The following is a 21,451-nucleotide window of genomic DNA, read 5'->3' as shown; positions in this document are numbered from 1 at the left end:
TTCTGAATTTAACTGGGAAGAAAAAGAAGTATTGTGGAAATAAATGTGATCTCTTGAGTGGGCCCTGGGATGTAGTAATTTTTACACATTCAAAACCAACCACATTTTGTTTTGAATTTTGTTTATTGCAAATTCAAGTTTACATCTAATTAATATACTAAATAATCTTAGAAACCTTACAATCTTATGGATATAATAATCTTACAAAAAAAAGACATAAAAAGAAAGGGGGGGATTGTGTGTATATATACACACACCAAATCCATCACGATTTCAGTCACACAGAGCTAAAACAAAGATTCCAAATTTACTGTTAAGACTGATACAAAACATCTTCAGTTCCATTTTATTTGTATGTGTTAAAACAATTGATTATATGTATGTTAGAATTTCTTCCTTAACCTGCTCTTTAGATTTATATCTGTTCTAGGACTTAATAAATGGAAGCCAAACCTCAACATGCCTTTTCTGAGAATTGATTTTACCCTCCCAAATCTTCTTGTATGCTGTAATTTTTCCACATATCTTATGAACACATTCCTCTATGTCAGGCAGATATGGTTGCTTCCAAGCCCATGACAACAGTTGTCTGGCTGCAACCAGTATATTTTAAGAGCATATTTTCTCTCCCTTGAAATACCTTCTGGTAAAATACTTAACAGGGCTATCTTAGGTGAACATGTTATTTTGCTGTTTAAGATGTTATTTATCTCCCTACATAGGTTGGTCCAAAAATCTTGAGCCAGTGGGCAAGCCCACCAAACGTGAAACAAAGTACCTATTTCTTTGTTACATCTCTTGTATAATTTAGAGGCACCTGCCAACACTCGTACACCTTTCTGGTGTAAAATACCACCTATACATAATTTTAAAAATGTTTTCTTTTATTCCTGTATTTAATGAAACCTTGACCACATCCTCATGAAATTCCTGCCACAGATCCTCTGATACAGTTATCTGAAAAGATTTTCTCCCATCTGTTCTTATAGGTAGTATTTCTACCTTCTGGTGCTGCCAGCAGGCTATAAATAATTGCTACCATTTGCCTACACAATTCTATATTACTTAAGATACATTAATATTTGTTTAGCAGACATAGAATATCCCATCGAATTAATCCGGTTTGAATAAAACTTCTTATTTGAAGATATTAAAAGAATGCTAAGGGGGTCTCACCAGCTTCTACCTGAAGTTTTTCAAAGAATTTGATAGTTCTATTTTTTTTAAATCAGCTATTATTGTCACTTTTATTTCATTCATTCATTCATTCATTCATTCATTCATTCATTCATTCATTCATTCATTCATTCATTCATTCATTCATTCATTCATTCATTCATTTGTTGAACTTTTATCCTCCCCTCCCCGGCACTGCAGGGCTCAGTGTGGGTTACAACAAGAAATAAAACAATCCACAATTAAACAATCAACATTGCTTGACAAAACAATAAAAACAATAATAATCAATACAATATTAGATGGCGATCTGACATAGTTCAGGATTGCTCCCAGAAATTATTGCATGTAACACACCCATTATGGACCAGTTCTGGGTAGTAGGCAAAAGCCAACACCATACCAGATAGGACAGTATAAACAATGCAGCAAGGTAGGACAAGTCTCTCCCATACACTGAAATCAGTTGTCTTAAAAGCCTCCACAAATTCTCTGTGATGTAATACTGGTATGCATGGGGAGCCATACAGCATTTATTTTTTGCTCTGGTCCCATGATTTGGTCAATGCCATGAGGATATACATTATACCTGGATCATCTCTTTGCTGCTGTTCTTCCACACCCAAATATCAAGAGGGCAAGAAAGACCATATTGTTCTATCTCCGAAACCACATCTGTCTTATCCTTTGCAAACCAATTAGTTATCACAGCTAGCCTAGAAGCAAGATAATATCTTTCAATGGAGGGTGCCATCAGGCCACCATTCTCGTGTTTGTTGGAGCACTTGATTTCTAATTCTGGACTTTCTATTATCCCAAATAAATCTATTAAACATTTGTTGAATTTAACACAGGACTTTTTACTAACAATGAAAGTGTCATGATTATAGAAAGGAATCTCAGTAATATTTTCATCTTTATGAGGATAATTCTACCCAACCAAGAGAGCTTATATTTTGACAAATTCTTTAAATCATATTCAGACTGCTTAATAACTGGATATACGTTTTGCTGCATCGTGGAGCCTAAATAATTAGAAATAAGAATATCTAAATGTCTTATCTTTTCACTCTTCCATGATGCGAAAATCAACCACATGTTTAACATTGGAAATACACCTGGAGTTTCTAAGCATCAATGATTAACTATATATTAGAGTTTCAAAGCCTACTTCAGTTTGCTTAAGCTCAGCACAGGCATGAGAACTGGAGAATGAACACAGACACATATTCACAGAGCTGAAGTCTAGCCTCCAAATAACTTAGCAAAACTACAAAATTTTAAGTACTAAAAGTTCTAAATCTGTACCTTAATTTTTTAAAAAAAACCATGACCAGACATTCAGATTTTAAATGGAAATATTTGCATATAAAGTTGGGGATCTGGATGAGAAAACAATTCCCCAAATATGTTTTGGGTCTGTTAGTATTGACTCAATAAAGGAAGCTGCAGCCTTCAGTCCGAAACACCAGATCGGCTCTTAGCGATAGGATGTTTTGGAGGTCATTAATTAATAGGGTCGCCATAAGTCAGAAGAGACTTGACATCACTTAACACACACACACAGTATCTCAATAAAGGTCATGCCTCTTCCCAGACTCTTCCTGCTAAGATATGGCTCTTTAATTGAGCACTGATACTCTTTGGGATCCACAGTGCAATCCTATGCAGAGTCACTTTGATAATTCAGTGGTCTTAGACTGGAGTCATTCAACATAGGCTTGCGTTGCTGAACTCTTCTAGAGTTCTGACTCACCCTCTCATATTTTAGTGCTGTATCTGGTTAATGTAGTCAATTTCAGCACATCTATAAAGCTAATGGAGCTGCAGTGGCTCAAGTGGTTAAGACGCTGAACTGCAGGCTGTGGAAGGTCAGTAGTTCAGCAGTTCGAGACCCGGGTGCTGCATGATGGAGTGAGCTCCCGTCTCTAGTTCCAACTCCTGCCAACCTAGCAGTTCGAAAGCAAGAAATTGCAAGTAGATAAATAGGTACCACTTCGGTGGGAAGGTAACAGCGTTCTGTGCGCCTTGATGTTTAGTCATGCCGGCCACATGACCACAGAAACATCTTCGGACAGCGCTGGCCCTTCGGCTTGGAAACAGAGATGAGCACCGCAACCCTAGAGTTGGATTCGACTGGCTTACGAGCAAGGGAACCTTTACCTTTACCTTTTTATAAAGCTAATAAGATGCTGAATTTTGCCTCTCTAGTATCACCTGTTTCGTTTTGATCTTCATTTTCTTCAATATTCACATCGTTTTCCCCACACAGAAATATCACAGCAAGCATTAAGATGAGCTGACAGGTCATAAACGAGAAATAATGGTCAGTAGCCCGGTTCCCACATGTGGAGCAGTCTGATCCAGTTCTCGAAGGAATTTGCTTTGGGAACCAAGCTCTCCATTTTCATTAAGAACGTGAGGACAAGAACTCCCATTTTATAAAATTCACACATGCTCTGAAGGAAACAGTGGCTCAAGGGAATAGAGAAAAGTGAAACGCTTTGGAATGATGCTAAGAACTTCTCTCCAGCTAATTCAGATTTAATGTAGGGCAATAAAGTGAAGGACAACAAAAGAACACATAGCTTTAACAATGCAGGTAACAGAAATACTAAAACAAGGGGGAATAGGGCCTTAACGATTAAACTATTTTGAAAAGCCGCTGTCCTTCTTCAATTCATTTAATCAGCACCTTATTTATTTTGAACTTTGCAGACATATTTATTACTTGCTTCTCATATGAAGTGCTTATGAGCCAAATTGTGTGTGTGTGTCAAGTATGTGTTAAGTGCCGCTAAGTAATTTCCAACTTATGGCAAACCCGTGAATGAACATTCTCCAAAACATCCTGTTTTGGCCTTGCTTAGGTCTTGCAAACTGAGGGCCCTGGCTTCCTTTATTAGTCAATCCATCTCATGTTGGGTTAGGGATGCCAGCCTCCAGAGGGAACCTGGAGATCCCCTGGAACTGCAGCTCTTCTCCAGACTTATACAGAGATCAGTCCTCCGGAGAACATGGCTGCTTTGGAGGGTGGACTCTAAGACACTGTACCCCACTGAGGTCTCTGTCCCCACCCCGGCTCCATTCCCAAATCTCCAGGAGTACCCCAACCTGGATCTGGCAACCCTACCCCCCCATCCCCCACCGACTGCCAGGAGGGACCTGGCAACCCTATGTTGGGTCTTTCTCTCTTCCTACTGTCTTCAAATTTTCCTAGTATGGTTGTCTTTCCCAGTTTGGTGTAGGAGAGCCAGTTTGGTGTAGTGGTTAAGTGTGTGGACTCTAATCTAGGAGAACCGGATTTGATTCCCCACTCCTCCACTTGCAGCTGCTGGATGACCTTGGGCGAGCCATAGTTCTGTCAGAGCTGTTCTTGAAAAAGAGCAGTTCTCTCAGAGCTCTCTGAGCCCCACCTACCCCAGAGGGTGTCTGTTGTGGGGAGGGGAAGGGAAAGGAAAGGAGTCTGTAAGCCATTCTGAGACTCCAAGTGAAGGGCGGGGTATAAATCCAATCTCCTCCTCCTCTTCTTGTCCTTCTTCTTACATTATAACTTGTGACCAAACGTCAATCAATCAATGTTTATTTATGGTCCAAGACCAATGATCAAAGAGATGCGACCAAACTTGTGGTCACCAAACAAGTTACATTATGACTTGTGACCAAAGTATGATAGCCTTAGTTTAATCATTTTAGCTCCTAGGGAAAGTTTAGAATTGATTTGGTGGAGAACCCACGTGTCTTTTGGGCAGTCCATGGTATCTGTAAAACTCTCCTCCAACACCACATTTCAAACAAATCAACTTTCTTCCTGTCAGCTTTCACACCCATTGTCCAGTAATAGGGAATACCATGGCATGAATTAACTTGATCTCACACATCATATCAGGCACGTGACCACCCCAGGGACTTAGTCAGATGTCAGCTGTGAGCTCCCCAAGATAAATCAGTTCTCAAGCATGATTCAGATCATTATCACAAATCATGGAGAGAAGGGGGTTCCTGCCTCCTCAAGCTAAGCTCCTGGCATGAAATAGGGAAATACTTACCGGGTTGGCAGCTGCATGCGTAGCTGACTAGGAGACATGCAGCTAACAATGGAGTAAATATCCCTTGGGACCATTTTGAGTCAGGAAAACAGCACAGGGAGGGGGAGACAGGAGCCCATTCTCCTCACAAGCTGCAGTCTCAATGCAAATCAGAGTCCCATGCACTTGAGAACTGAACTCACATGGGAAACTCATCTGACTGTGAGTCCTTATGGCAGTCACATGTCAAATTTAACATGCAACTTGGTCCTCAGAGCAGTAGCCTTTGAGTCTGACAACAGCCCCGTGAGGAAAGTTAGACTGAGAGAGATAATGACTCACCCAAGAACACTCAAAGTAATTAACAGCAAAAGACAGGGTTTTTACCAAGCCATTTTGTGTTTTTACCAAGCCATTTTGGAAAATGCAGATTCTTATAAAATAGAAGGGGATAGCTGTACCTGCTAGAATTTCCTCTTCTGAGTCACTATTAAAGTACAGATGGCACCTTAAAGATTAACAAAAGATAAGTGCTAAATTCTTTTTTTTTAAGGCAAATATTTGCATACACGGTTGGAGATCTGGATGAGAAAATTCCAATATAAACTTTCATTTGTCTTTAAGGTGGTGCTGCAAGACTTCAGTTTATTTTTTTCTGCAGCAGAATTACACAGTTAGAATTATTACTATGAGAGAGGGCCTCTGCTGCTTTGCAAATACAGTTAATACCTTCTATAATACTGTGGACAAGGCTTTTTTTGGTAGAAAAAGCCCAGCAGGAACTAATTAGCATAATAGGCCACACCCAACAGCAGAATCTCATTAGCATATTAGGCCCCACCCCCAGCCCTCCCCTTGGCTTGCCCGGGCAAGCCCCCCCTTGAAGGGAAGGGAAAGCAGCTTAAACTGCCTGCCTTTGGCTTGCCCGTGCGCCCCACGGCTGTGGGGAGCCCGGGCAAGCCGGCCCTTGGACAGGCCAGGGAATGCACGGGAAGGCATTTAAATGCCTCCCTGGTCCTTCCAGGGCCCCCTGGCCTACCCGCCTTGGAGTCGTCAGGGGGTGGGTGTCGCTTTTTAGGCCTTCCCTCTGTAGCCACGCACACAGAGGTTTTGGCTATAGTGGTTGTGGCCAACTTAGAAGCCAGCCGGAACTCCGTTCCTGTGCGTTCCTGCCCAAAAGTAGCCCTGACTGTGGATATGTTCCTGGAAACAGACTGCCATGTGAAACAGCACTGGCATTGGCCAGCTGACTGCCCTTGTGTGGCTTCCATGCTGGAGCATTCTCTGGGTCACTTTTCACGTTGAGGCGTCCTTTTGGAATCCCTGGGGCCACCTTCTCCATCCACCACACAGCTCCTCCTGAGGCCTAGTTTCTCAGGCAGTCAGCCCCACCTTCTCACCGCTTCTGGCCCAGCTGTCTTTTAGCTCCAGCCATGCCAACCATGCTGTGGAGCTGCCATTCAGCCTCCTCACCAACAGGAGGAAGAGCACAGTAACAAAACAGTGATACCGGAAGCCACATTTTGTGAGGCGTTACTGTAGTCATTCTGTAACCCAGTTTATTTTATGATACGAGGGGGTCTGAGGCGAGGCTTTCAACATTCAAACCGCATGCTCAAGTCACTGCAGAACACCGAATGTGTTTAATTCCATTTGTAACATTCAGAAAACATAAAATTACATTCCGATACCATTATGCATTTTTTTGATACTGTCCATGGGGTTTTCTGGAGAAAAGGAGTACAACAAGGATGTATATTGTCACCTTGCTTATTTAATATATATGCAGAGTACATCATGCAAAATGCTGGCCTGGATGAATCACAAGCGGGAATTAAGATTGCTGGGGGAAAGATCAACAACCTCAGATATGCAGACGATACCACTCTAATGGCAGAAAGTGAAGAGGATCTAAAGAGCCTCTTGCTCAGGATAAAAGAGGAGAGCGCAAAAGTGGGCTTGAAGCTCAACATAAAAAAAACTAAGATCATGGCATCCGGTCCCATCACTCCTTGGCAAATAGAAGGAGAAGTTGTGGAAGTAGTGACAGACTTCACGTTCCTGGGATCCCAGATCACCGCAGACTGTGACAGTAGCCATGAAATTAAAAGACGCCTGTTCCTTGGGAGGAAAGCGATGGCGAACCTAAACAGCATGATAAAAAATAGAGACATCACCCTGCCAACAAAAGTCCGCATGGTCAAAGCAATGGTATTCCCAGTAGTCATGTATGGCTGCGAGAGTTGGACTATAAGGAAGGCTGAGCACCGAAGAATAGATTCTTTTGAACTATGGTGCTGGAGAAGACTCTTGAGAGTCCCTTGGACTGCAAGAAGATCAAATCAGTCAATCCTAAAAGAAATCAACCCTGACTGTTCCCTGGAAGGCCAGATAATGAAACTGAAGCCACCAAATGAGAAGGGAGCACTCACTGGAGAAGACCCTGATGCTGGGAAAGATTGAAGGTCAAAGAAGACGGGGACGGCAAAGGATGAGATGGTTAGACAATGTCATAGATGCAACGAACATGAAATTGAGCAAACTTCAGAGGACGGCAGAAGACCGGAAGGCCTGGTGTCATTTGGTCCATGGAGTCGGACTCGACTGTGCGACTGAACAACAACAACCATTATGCATTATTCTTTATAGCAAGAGATATCAAGGACAGAGAGAGAGGAGGAGGGAAGCAAACTATGCACAGTGATGAACTAGTTGTGTAGAGAGAGAGAGACCATCTAGTATGAGATAGTGAGAAAAAAATATCTACCTCTGAATAACTAAGCAATTATGACAACAAGATAATGAGCGTGAAACTTCCTGGGAAGAATGGGATTTAGCTTTCTCTCAAGAGAAAGGGGGGGCATACAATGCAAAAAAACCCAAATGAACCAATCAATTTTCCCTAAAAGCAATTTTGTTAGCAGCTAAATACTTGATTCAGTCATGCTGATCTCAGTGACACAGTGAAGATTTTCACATTACCGTTCTAAACCGGATGATATTCGTTGTTGGTCCGATTTCAAATACAGTGATACAGGGATGGGGGCTTCATACAGTGAATTTCCTTGCATTAATGAGCCATCTCTTAAGTGCTATGGTAATTTCAAACAGTGCCGCTTTCTTCCATGCCCCTTTTCACTGTGCAATCTTCTTTGAACTTTTTTTTAAACATTCTGAGTTGAGCACAAAGCGCTAAAGTGCTATAGTGGCATCACTGAGATGCCTTGACTCCACTGACTCAATGGTGCCACTATAAGCACTGAAGTGCTATATTGGTTTAGCGATATAGTGCTCAATTTAGAACATTTTTTTAAAAGTCTGTGGAAGATGGTGTGGAGAAAAAGGGTGGAGGGAAGCGGCATTGTAGGAAATGCTATGGACATTTTAAACAGCATACCACAGCAATTCAGAAGTGCAGTGAAGGGGTAGAAAATGGAAGAAAGCAGTTTCCCTCAAAAGCATCTCAACCACACTTTGCTAACTCGACACAAGTGGGTTTGTATGAACAGGTAAATATATTCCACTAGCGGCTGGTTACTAAAATGGGTCTGTCTGAAATAACAGAAAAACTCTATTAGCAATCAGTTACTAAAACGGAATACAAAGGCAGTTTGAACATAGCAAGTCTGGGTCCCCACTGGAAAGAAAAGTAGGGTATAAAAAAACTGAATTTATAAAATAAAATTCCTGCCAGAGACTGCTAAAAATCTCACACAGCCAGCAGGCCAACACATATCTGGTGGACAATGAAGGTAGATTCAGGTGGGTAGGTGTGTTGATCTGAAGGAAAAACAAGCTTAGTTTATATGGTTACCATTTCTTCCATCACTATGTTTCCCCCTGGAATTAAACCCAAACAAATGTTAACTATATAAACTAAGCTTGTTATTCCTGTTTCGTCCTAAAATCTGTTAAATATCTTCATTATGCTGTATGCTAATTTACTGCTCACCCTCTACCTATATGTGTGGACCGGTAATTTCCATTTCATTGTATCTGAAGCAGTGTGCATGCACACGACAGCTTATACCTTCAATAAAACTTTGTTGGTCTTAAAGGTCTGAAAGATGACACTGGACTCAAACATAGTTCTGCTGGTGGACAATGGTTAGCTGGGTGGGTACCAAGTTGGTCAGGGTCTATATGCAAGAAAAGCTAACTGATGCTAGGCCTAAAATGCCTCTTTCCCCCTTTTTTGAGAAACATAAATAGTGGTATGTGAAATGAAGCATTTTCTGTGTCTCAAACTTTAAGCTGACACTTTCAGCTTTCTGTTTACATGTTAAAGATAACTGGCTTTGTAATGTTTCCTGGAGGGATCTTTCTTTCCCACTGAAAATTGTTAGGTCAGAATGGGCCCTGCCTGAGGTTGCCAGAGCTGGGTTGGGAAACAGCTGGAGATTTTGGGGCTGGAGGCTGGGGAGGAAAGATTTTTTGGAGGGGAAGGGCCTTAGCAGGGTACAATGCCACATAGGCCACACTCCAAAGCAGCCATTTTCTCCAGGGGGACTGATCTTAGCAGTCTGGAGATAATTTGTAATACTGGGAGATCTTCAGGCCCCACCTGGAGGTTGGCAGCCCTAGCCCTGCCCATCAAGCTGATTCTATGTCATTCATAGGGGCCTGAATTGAAATTGCCTTCTTTTACCTTGTGACTGGTGGTCTTAACTCTCTCTCACTGGCTTACCAGGCTTCCAAAAAAGACCCCAAGATTTCAACCCACCTGAAACACACACATTTGGCACTCTTGTAAGTCAGAGAAGGATCTTGCCTGGAAAATGCCTAGAGTGAATGGTCTGGTAGTAATAGTATGCCTAAAGTACAACAACTGGCCTCCTGGCCCTTCTCCAAGATGGAGAAGCCACATCACTCAGGCCAATTTTGTAATGATCTGAGAACAAAGGATTATCTGGAAGTAATCTCTCATCCGTAGCTGGATTTTTCCATCAAGCACTATGGGTAAAAACAATTGCTTATGATATTTCTTTGCCACTTTGCCTCATTGCTCAAAGTGGTATACAACAGGAGCAAATTATATCCCCGTACTCCCCCTCCTCATTCTTATAAAAGGTGTTCTGTTCCCTACAATGGCCAGGAAAAGTGTTCCAGGCACCTGAAATACTAGCCCATAGCAGCTCTTTTTTTAAAAAAAATACTCTTTTCTGCTTCTGGACTTATGGGAGGCGGGAGAGAAGGGGAATAAAAAGAACAAAGGTAAGCCCAAGGGTGCCAGAAGAGGGAATGGAACCATGAACTAAGGAAAGTGCAGATGTTTACCAGTCCTCCTGATCCTCCAGTGCTGTGACTGCTATTGTAGGTGCAGAAATTCCTTCATTTTAATAAAGGCAGCCAGTCACAGACCCTGCCTTCCAATGGCCCCGCCCACTTCCTGAAAAGTATGGTGGGCACCAGGACATGTACCAGCAGGCGCCATTGGGTTATACTGGGGAACACTAGTGAGGGACTGAACCTGTCTGAAACTTGCTGCTAAGCACACGGTGTGACCCCACAGGCAGGGTTCTCCATCATATGGATTTGCAATGTGTATTCCAAAATATAACAGAGATTTTATTACACTCCCAGGCTGCACTGCAGATGCTTATTCTAGCATTTAGAGCTACTGCTCTTGGCACTCCATGCTACAGACTGGGGATAAGAAAAGAATCGGGACCGGTTGTTCAGTTTGCACAACCGGCTTCTGATTTCTGAAGTAGAGGGAAAAGCAACGAGAAATATTTGCAAAATTCACCCCAAGCTTAATGGGAAGGGGGTTTCAATTATGTAACTCTAAGCAGCGGATACCTGCAGACATCCTAGTCACTCAGATAAAAATTTCTACCCAAGCGGGGGGGGGGGGGGGGGGGGAGGTAGGAAAGATGATAAGCTTTGTCCATTAGGTGCCCCTAACATGCAGTGTCAAGAAAGGCTTGCCTGCAAGGAGACCCTTGATGTTCACAAGAAAATGCATTTCATACACAGGTGCCTTCTTACAGGTGGTGCATAGAGGGTAGGTTTGCTGGAAAATTGAAAAATTCCATGAGTCAATCAGGTGTTTCAGGACTCCAACTCATAAGAGCCTTGAATTTCAAGCCAAATTCTGCTTTTAGTGAAATTCAGCAGCAGACTCATTTTTTGCTCGACAGACTTCTTTCAGCACGGTAACTAGATTTACTTTAGCCCAACATAGAAGAACATTTGAAATAAAGTTAGAGAAATCCTGGTTTTTATACTTACCCTGTCTCTGTATCATTTGTTACACAATGAAATGTGAAAGGCCCAAACATCTGGACCCCCAGAATTCCATACAGAAGAAGAAAGAACAGCAAGAATATCGAAACACTCCAGATCTGTTCACCGGAACGCCTGGCCAAAAGCAAAAATAAAAAGAATATGCATTCAATGCCCATTTAATGAGAAATAGAGAAACCATATATTACTATTTATTGTTCATTTCTAAAATAATAGACACTGTACAAAACAATTCAAGACAGGTCATGTCTACATGCTTACAATCTGATTTTAGATCTATGAATAAGAGATTCCAAAGGAGAGGGGGCAGGCAGGTGTCTGAGATCAAGAAAAAGGCTGCGGGGAAGAATCCATCCATGAAGTAGTGTTGCTGGTACCTTGTTAGAGAATGAACTTGATATTTTGCTTTATGGACTATATTTATTGCTACACACAATGGACTGTGCACACACACACACAGGCTCAGAAAACTGTACATTTTAAGTCACCTGTTGTGATGCAACACATAGAAGGTGCCTGCACAAGCCTTACACGTGTGAATAAGGTTTAAGCTACACAGTTATCAGCATGGTGAAGAAGCACACACACCCATTATTGTGAGCTGTAAGAAACAATAGCTTGAGCAGAGACAGCCCCCATTGCAGAATTATTTGTGGTCACGGAGGACACATCACTGCTTTGTTCCTGCATTGGTATTTCCTGCCAAATGGACATTTGGTTCAAAAAGAGAATGGCCAGCTTCATCAACACTACAATGGAGCATCCTGACGCCAAGGTTTTCACACATGCCCAGATGCCATCCTTTGAGTAAGGTTTTAGATTACAATATTGGCCACTCCTTATAGGTAACCTCCCACTCCTATAGGAAAACCAATAGGATTGTTTTTGGGACGGACTAACAGGTAGGTGGATCCATAGGTTGGAACAGTTACCACCCACCTAATGGATCCACTATAAAAGGTAAGGACCATTCACCTGGCCCTTCCTAGCTAGCAACCCCCGCAACAACCCCTGTCTGCTTTATACTCCCCTTGAGTCCCACTTGCTATCCCCAAACCCTTGCCTCTACTTTGATCTCTTGATCTGCAGCCAAGAGACCCCCACACAGTCCGGCTAAGTTCTGGTAGTGTGGATCCTAGTTTCTATTTCTTCCCATCCATTCTTCATTGGAGCAACTACTCTGCAAGATAGATAAGTATTGCCCACCATCACCCTACCTGCTAATGCAACTGTGCTAATTTTAATACTGTATTTCTAAGGAACTTGATTGAATGTGTCAGTGCATCAGTATTGTTTGCATGAGATTTATTTTCTTAAGTAAAGGACATCTATTTTAACCACAACCAGAGGTCATTTCGGGGGGGAACGTGGGGGAACACAATTCCCCCGGGTGAGGTGCAGGGGGGCGGGGCACACAACGAAGCCCCGCCCCCTTCTTCCGGCAGCCCCCTGCTTCCAGCCTCATTCTGTTGCAGGAGGAGGAAGAAGCAGGAGGGTAAGTTGGAGTCCTCCCCCTCTGCCTGGCTGAGGCCACTCCACGTGGCCTCCGCAAGGACTCCCAGTCCCATCCAGGAGCTTCCCCGAGGTAGCTGTGTTAGTCTGTTGCTGCAAAATAGTCCAAGAGTTCAAATAGCACCTTTAAGACTAACAAATAGCACCTTTAAGACTAACCTTTAAGACTAAGACTAACTGAGTGGTGGGTGCGGTCTTATGACACACTTCCGGTGATGGCAGGGGGTGTGGCATATGCTAATGAGTTATGGTAATGAGTTCCCCTAGCTCTTTTTCTACGAAACAACCCCTGACCACAACAGCCTCGAAATCTTTTACTGGTAACCCTTGGTGGGAACAGGACCTTGGTATAGTTGGCAAGGACCCATTTATAAATTGCCAATTGCTGTAAATAAAGCAATTCAGCTAACAACCTGGCAATTAGTGGGAGGGTTGGGTGGCACCCACCACCACAGAATAATTTTTTTAAAGAAAATGCAGCCTCATGTATTTACTAGAGGTTCTTACCAGAAGTAACAAAGGATAGCTCTAGGAATCCAGGAAGTGACAAAGCCCAGGAAGTCACAAAGGGTAGCTCTAGGAATCACTAGACACTCATGGTAAAACTAAAATAGAGTTTCTGATGATTCTTAGAGCTAACCTTCGTTACTTCTGGTAAGTACACGAGGCTGCATTTTTACAAAAAAAATTATCCCACCCTTGCTCCAAGTGGCAGCAGGCAATGGGACTGGGGGCAAGGAATCCCCCACTACCACCAAGGGCTTGGCAGTCCTACCATGAGGTTGCCAGAGGCAGGAAATGATACTGGACCTCTTGGACAGCCGTGGGAGAGGCAGGGCTGAACCAAGGCACCTCAGAAATAGACTGTCTCTGGCCCCTTCCCAGACCAAATTAAAGCATCATAAGAAAGGAAATGTTGCCTAGCTCCATGTCCCAACAATGGCCATGGCCCCTGGAATTCCCCTTCCTCTGAAGCCTGTGCATTTGAGCCACTGCAGGCAACATCTTTGAAGAGGTATTGCCTCCTAGGTGTGAGTGGGAAAGCCTTTTCTAAGATGGAATTATCCACCTGCTGTTTTTGTAAATATCTGCACTAAAAATAATTTAGCGATGTTCAAGTCTGCTGCCTGTTTAACTGGGAGCACTTTTTATTGGATCAAAATGTCTTCATCTGTAAACGTAGGCAATCAGTTGCCAACTCAAGTATATGTTCATTGAGCCTCTGAGATTTTGTTCTCGTGGGTCAGCAGATCCTGAGGAACATCATGGAGGCAAAAGGGTTTTTCCCCCCTGCAACAGGAGGGGTGAATCAGCAGAAATCTCTGCCATCTCTTCTACCAACAAACATTCCAGCAGAGAAGCTGTGCAGTTGGACACCCGGAAGTATCTAAGAGAACTTATCCCATGTAAAAGGTAAAGGTAAAGGTTCCCTTGCTTGAAAGCCAGTCGAATCTGACTCTAGGGTTGCAGTGCTCATCTCCGTTTCAAAGCCGAAGAGCCAGCGCTGTCAGAAGACGTTTCCGTGGTCATGTGGCCGGCATGACTAAACACCAAGGCACACGGAACGCTGTTACCTTCCCACTGAAGTGGTACCTATTTATCTACTTGCAATGTCTTGCTTTCGAACTGCTAGGTTGGCAGGATCCCATGTACAAGGATTGAAAAAACCATTTTTCCACAGAAGAATTACAACTCCAAGAAAAATCATGTTGACTGTGTAAAACAAAGGAGAAACAACTGTATATATATTGTGCATGTGCACACACGAACACACACAGACCCCTAGTCACTCAAAAACAAAGAAAGTCAGTGTGCAAAAGTAGCTAAAAATAAGGACCTTTAAATAGGAACTTTGGCTACTGCTGATCTAGATCACACCATCTCAGACCTGGTAGCACTCTTTGTCCCTATATATATAAATGTCTCCACTCCTGAAAATATGTTGGAGAGATCAATATTTTTAAAGGCCCCTGTACCATGTTTCTAGCCATTCACAATTTATAATCCACATCAATCTGAAATTAAGTAATGCATGATTATTTGGTTAGGATTTGGTTTATGATTAGGATAAACACAGCAATAAACTCTTGACCATATAACCTTAGCTTGTTATTTGGTTTTGGTTTTGCATATCTTAAAGCATCTTCATCATGTTGCATGTTAATTTGCTGTTCAACCTCTGTCTTTAAGTCTGAACTCTAGCTTCCTTTCCAATGTATCTGAGGAAGTGCGCATGCACACGAAAGCTCATATGAATAAACCTTTGTTGGTCTTAAAGGTGCTGCTGGACTCTAAATTTGTTCTGCTTCAGAACAACAGGGTTGACCACCTGGAACTATATACGGCAATAAATGAATAAATGGTACTTCTCTCCCCCCCCCATTTATACACTCGTACATACTCATGCTTACACACTCATACAGACCAGAGGTCATTTCGGGGGGGAACGCCCCGCTTCCAGCCCTCATTCAGCCAGGAGGAGGCAGGAGAAGAGGGAGGGTAAGTTGCTTCCTCCCCGCCTCTCCCCACCCCTGCCTGCCTGGGGCCAGGGAGGGCCTTGGCGGGGCTTCCTCGCACTCCCGCTGGCCTTGCAGGTCCACCGCCGGGCCCCTGATGTCAGGGGGTGTGGCATATGCTAATGAGTTATGCTAATGAGTTCCCCTAGCTCTTTTTCTATGAAATGACCCCTGATACAGACTAATGCAGCTACCGATCTTGATCTATACGCATGCTTAGATTTGGCAAAACAACACATCAGAACAAAAAATAAATGAACCACTTACTTTAAAATGTTGGTTATCCGGGTTCTTGGCAGCTCAAAACGGAAATAGATGCGGAATGCTCGAATCATAATAAGAGGCCTTGGTATCCTCAACATGCCCCATGGTGACATCTGATCAACAATCTCAGCAATTTCAAACACCTATGGGGAAAGAAAGGAATGCCTTTTTCCCTCTGATTTCTCTTATCATAAGATTATGGTTTTTATGGTTTTTAAAAAGCTACACTGAATCAGAAGGGTAGCTTGTATCCATCCTGCCCTGGATAGCCCAGACTAGCCTGATCTCATCAGAAGTTATGCAGGGTCGGCCCTGGCTACTATCTGGATGGGAGACCTCCAAGGAATACCAGGGTTGTGACACAGAGGCAGGCAATGGCAAACCACCTCTGAAGAAACCATCTCTTGCCTTGAAAACCCTGTGGGGTTGCCATAAGTCAGCTGTGACTTAACAGTACTTTCCTCCTCCACCACCATCAGTCTGTATCCAACCACTGCCGGTGATTTCAACCTGTTCCTCCCCCTCACTGCAGCCTCCAGACCTACTCAGTGATTTGTCTATGCAGGTCCTGCATCCCCAGTAAAATCTTTTCATTGGCCGAAAGGAGCCGCAGGAAAGAGAGGAATGCAGGGAAAATCCTTGCCCCTTCCACTGGCAGTTTGTTGGATACATGAGAAGTATTTTCAATAGCCATGTTTTAATATACTCGATTAAAGGATGGTTTCTATACCCTTAAACAATACATTTAACAATACTTCAGAAACTAATCTTGTAATTCCTGCCTCCCACTGTTGCCCACCGGTCTCCTGGGAGTAGGGGACTCTGAAGAATGATATGAGGGAAGTTTGCAAAGCAGGAGGGAATCAGCGGAAACTGCCAACTTAGTCCAGATCCAACCCACCATCTTAAAACTGGGGTGCAGATCTATTCCTATGGATCCTTCCGGGGTCCTAGCTACAGCCACATACAGCAACTGAAATGGAACATTGCAGAAAGCAATGCCAGAATTTAGTGTACTTTTTCTTTCATTCTTCGTCATCCACTGTAAAAATCAGGAAAAGCACTTTCTCTTTAAAAGTGCTCTACAACAGAAGACCAAAACTGAGATATAACTGGATATCTCAGAATTATAGGTAGCTATTTACTGCTGTCAAGAAACAGTCTCTTGCTGTTTTTTGCTATTAATGGTTATGAAAATAATTGTGCAACCCCCAAGCTGCAGCAGAATAATGAAAGAGGAGAGGAAAGCACAGCTTCACCCCCTGAAGACCACTGCCTGGACCTAGAGAATCTTCCATCTTGGCTTGACTCTGAGGAATACGAGCCACACTGCTGAAGACAGGTGTTGGCTACAATAGGAGGACAGATTCTCCGAGGCCAATCCTATGCAGAATTACTCTATCATTGTCTTCCACCTATGGTTGTTCCAACACTTACCCTCCTTCCCATTAATGTGTTTTGTTTAGGGGTTTTTTTTTAATATAAACATGTATTTTTAAAGTTCTTTTTAATGTTTTTGATTATTTGCTGTCTTGGAGAACCTAAGTTGGGTGGAAAGGTGGCATTAAAATGTTTTAAATAATAATCGAATTACTCCACTGTAAAATCATTAATTCCAATAACTCCCCATAGGATTGTACTGCCTTTAAAAAAAAAATCTTTAAACAGTATCCAGGACTTAGCTGGATGTATAAATTATATTCTAGTGTTCTTTCTAATACAATATCATTACCTGTAAAACTAATGATACCCAAAGACAAAACACCATGAATCCATCAAACACACACCAGCGGTCCTTCACATAAGAGGTATCCCCCTAAAAAGAAAAGAAATCAATAGGGAATAAGAGTTATTTGCAATCTTTAACCATTAATATTAAATGACATAATCAGGTACAATTTTTAAAAATCACAAGAATTTCAAATATGGTGAAGCAATTATATTCTATTATTTAGAATTATAACGTCAACAGGTTAAAATCTGTTTATTTAAGCAAATGATTACTGTATTCAAGACAGGAAGTTGCAAGTTTAGTTTCTTAGAAACGACTCCCATCAGTTTTTTTCAGAGATCAGCTTATATAGATCAATCAATTGATGCCCTACCCTCGTCCCCACTCTCCTTGATCCTGTGGGCAATTTTGAATTTTGAGAACAGGGAATGGGCACTATCACAAAATGGCTGCCATGGAGTGCTGGGGCCAATAATAAAAGATGAAGAGTTTCCAAGCTATTGATGTAGTTATTTCTGAGTGGTTCCTCAGTGGAACAGGCTTCCTCAGGAGGTAGTGGGCTCTCCTTTTGGAGGTTTTCAAACAGAGGCTAGATGGCCATCTGACAGCAATGCTGATTCTGTGAACTTAAGCATGAGAGGGAGGGCAGGAAGGGTTGCCTCAGTGCTTAGTTCTTGTGGCCCTTTCTTACACGTCCAGGGAAATGCTGATCACCACTTTGGGGTCAGGAAGCAATTTTTCTCCGGGTCAGTTAGCTGGGGATCCTGGAGGGGTTTTTGTCATCTTCTGGGCATGGAATAGCAGTCCCTGGGGGTGTGGGGGGGGGAGGTATTTGTGAATTTTCTGCATTGTGCAGGGGGTTGGACTAGATGACTTTGGAGGTCCCTTCCAACTCTATGATTCTATGGTACCCCCTCCAGACACAAAGGTGGTACCTGCTGGGCTTTTCTGAAGTAATACAAAGAGGAAGAGGAAAGGTGCAACTGTTTATTTATTTGAAGGAAGAGAACCTTTAAAGAAGCAAATGGGTGCCAAGAAACCCATCGGTGGGGACAATGATATCCACAGGAACCACTCTAGGGATCACTATTGGACACGTTTCTATCTGACAGCTGCTCACAAGGACCTGTGACGATTTGCCACAGATGAAGAAGAGTTGGTTTATATACCCCACTATTCTCTACCCTAAGGAGTCTCCAAGTGGCTTACAATTGTTCCCCTTCCCCACAACGGTCAGGCATCTTGTGAGGTAGGTGGGGCTGAGAGAGTTCTGAGAGAACTGAGACTGGCCCAAGGTCACCCAGCAGACTTCACGTGGAGGAGTGCGGAATCAAACCCAGTGCTCCAGATTAGACTCCGCCACTCTTAACCAGTACACCACGCTGGCTTTCAAAAGCCAGCATTTATAAGCTGTACCTTCCACTTCTTGCATTGTTTTGTGCCAATACATCTGGAGTAGAAGTGCGCTCTGGATAAACCAAGAGGAAGCAAAAGAACATCTTTCCTTCTAAGTTATACCTTACATGACCCCTTTATGGCCCCAACCCGCAACATACTTGACGGTTTGCTGTCTTGAGAGAGGCTATGCTGGGTGAAAAGGTTGCATAGAAATGTTTTAAATAAGTAGATATTAAGTGAACTGTTCAGGCAGATCTCTTCCAAACAGCATAACTGAATGTGCTGCACATTTGGTATTTATTTGCAGACCTTTTAATCCACTTTTCTCCGTCCACTGTGGATTCATATGCTTCCCCTCTCTCACTGAACACAGGAATATATTCTTGGAGAAGGGGCTGCAGTTACCGCCTGATAATGCCGCCTTTGCACTAACAAACTGTGGTAACCTGCAGCCACAGGAAATAGACGACTGATATCCTAAGGTCGCCTATTTTTCTCATCAACGCCTACAAAAGTACTTTAAAATGGAGCCTCTAAGTACACTCAAGTCCCCTTCCCATGTTAATAGCTCCTTCCCCACCAACACACTCACATGTTCTAGAGGTTGCTAAAGTAAGAAAAAGCATAACATTGGAAGGAATTATATGTGCCAACATGTGACTCGGATAAAGGTATGGCAGTAGTCTCCAGGACTTTCAGAATACCAATATCTGACTCATCAGTGACACATATGAATTAGGGGTGTGCACTTCAAATATTTTTCATTTTAATTTCATTTCATTATTTCAGAAAGGTCATGATTACTGTTACCCTGAAATTTCAGGAGTATTGAAACCATTTCATGAATCCATTTGGTTGATTATCATTGCTTATTTAAAAGAAAATTAGGAATATTAGGAATTCGTAGATATGGCATCCAGACTCCAGAGGACAGGTCTACCATCACTGTTTTTAATAGAACCTAAAATAACTTTTTTTTTAAATATCAGGATATAAATTTCAGGAATCCTGAAATTTCAGGAGTGCCTTTTGCAATTTTAGATAACTCCAAGTCTAGATGAAAAACAAAAACAAATGTCAAGTATAATCAATCATAGCTTGGAAATATCCGAATGCACACCCCTAATATGAATCTTCCTTTATTAAAAATTATGTTGGAAAATGCCAATAAATGAAAATTGTGAATGAGATGTATCCCTTACTTAGATTTCAGATACTAATGAACTCAAAATAGATAAAGCTGGTTCAAGGATAACTGAAACAGCTTTTTAAATCTGGGTCATAGAAATACCCACATTTAAATGTTACAAAACAAGCCCTTTCCAGGTATTATGTCACACGAAACAAGAAGCCAACAACTGCACTGTCAGAAACACACTGCTTCCCATCTGTGTGGCTATTTTCTCTGAAAAGGAGCACTATGAGTATTTGTATGCACATACAACTTTGGTATGGGTAAACTAACAACTGGATTTTCCAGTCCTGGTTTTACATTGACTGAAGCTGTACACGTATGCAAAATGCATGCAGTTCCTCTATTCAGACAACGTGAAGACCATGCGCATCAATTTTCTTGTGATACAACATGGGCAACTCATCAAGATGTAAAATATTTCCTTGGCCCACGGATCATCTCAGGTCCCATCTGAAATGCTCAAAGCTCCAATGGAGTGCTCAGGTACAACTGGAAAAGAATTGTGTTGTATCACATGAAAAGTTGACACCATTTTACTCCAACGGTGAACATCTTTGTGTGAGTAAGGTCCATTCTGTGTATCATCAGTTTTATGTATGTTTTTGTTAAATTAAAGGAGCGTTTGCATATGGAGACAATATGTACTTTTAAACCGATATTTACATAAATGGACATTATATTGGGATTGGGTACTTATATGCTGAACCACAGGATTGTTTTTAAATGATATTTCAGCACCTGAATTTATTATTAAATTATATACGATATTTTGTACTTTGCACTACGTGCATAGTTATATTTTACTTTCTTTTTCTTTTTTCCAGCCTTGTTGGTTACCTTTCTCGTGCAGGGTTGTGTTTTTCTCCCCCTTTTTTGGCTGTACTCAAAGGAGAATCCCTTCATCCTTTTTCACCAACTGAAAAGCTGGTTGGATCCAATCCAATGCACTATATATTGTTAAAAGTAAGTTTAGGCTCAATAAGGAAGTAAGCACTGCATACATTTCAATTATTTACGAAATGTCCGTTTCCAAAAAAGTTTCTTCTATGGCTTCAAAATTTCAAAAAAAAATTATGTCTCTGTACTGGTCAGTACTCAAAAGTTAGTTTTCACAACAATGGTAAGAATGACAAATAGAGTTTTATCATAACACATGTTTTGAAAACAAAAACATTCATTCTCTAGAATAGATGGAAAGGGGTCATTATTTATACAAGCTAGTTTTTACCATTCTGTTCACTATCCCAACATTTTGTCAAAATCTGGAGAGACCAGGAAACAGAACCCAAGGTAAGAATATGATGTCACAGGGCAGAAACAAACTAGATGTAGATCATGTATCTCTACCTGATTCTAAAATCCAAACCGTGGGCTTCAGTTG

At 42.1% G+C, this 21,451-nt stretch overlaps 1 protein-coding gene across 1 annotated transcript in view; it reads right to left on the bottom strand.

Moving 5' to 3' along the window:
- LOC107120486 (sodium leak channel non-selective protein-like) overlaps positions 1 to 21,451 on the bottom strand; it is a gene marked incomplete at its 3' end in the record, with an annotated part of 128,571 nt that overhangs the window by 73,167 nt on the left and 33,953 nt on the right. The window contains exons 3-5 of the mRNA XM_015423196.1: positions 17,478 to 17,561; positions 15,749 to 15,888; positions 11,439 to 11,567 (exon numbers count right to left, since the gene is read on the bottom strand). Coding sequence (XP_015278682.1) covers positions 11,439 to 11,567; positions 15,749 to 15,888; positions 17,478 to 17,561 — 353 coding nt within the window. The remainder of the gene's footprint in view (positions 1 to 11,438; positions 11,568 to 15,748; positions 15,889 to 17,477; positions 17,562 to 21,451) is intronic.

The sequence above is a fragment of the Gekko japonicus genome, unplaced genomic scaffold, assembly GCF_001447785.1.
Source record: "Gekko japonicus isolate JY-2015 unplaced genomic scaffold, Gekko_japonicus_V1.1 scaffold808, whole genome shotgun sequence".
NCBI classification, from domain to species: Eukaryota; Metazoa; Chordata; class Lepidosauria; order Squamata; family Gekkonidae; genus Gekko; species Gekko japonicus.
Note: the sequence above shows the minus strand (reverse complement) of the source record. Positions and strands in the feature narration are given on the sequence as shown.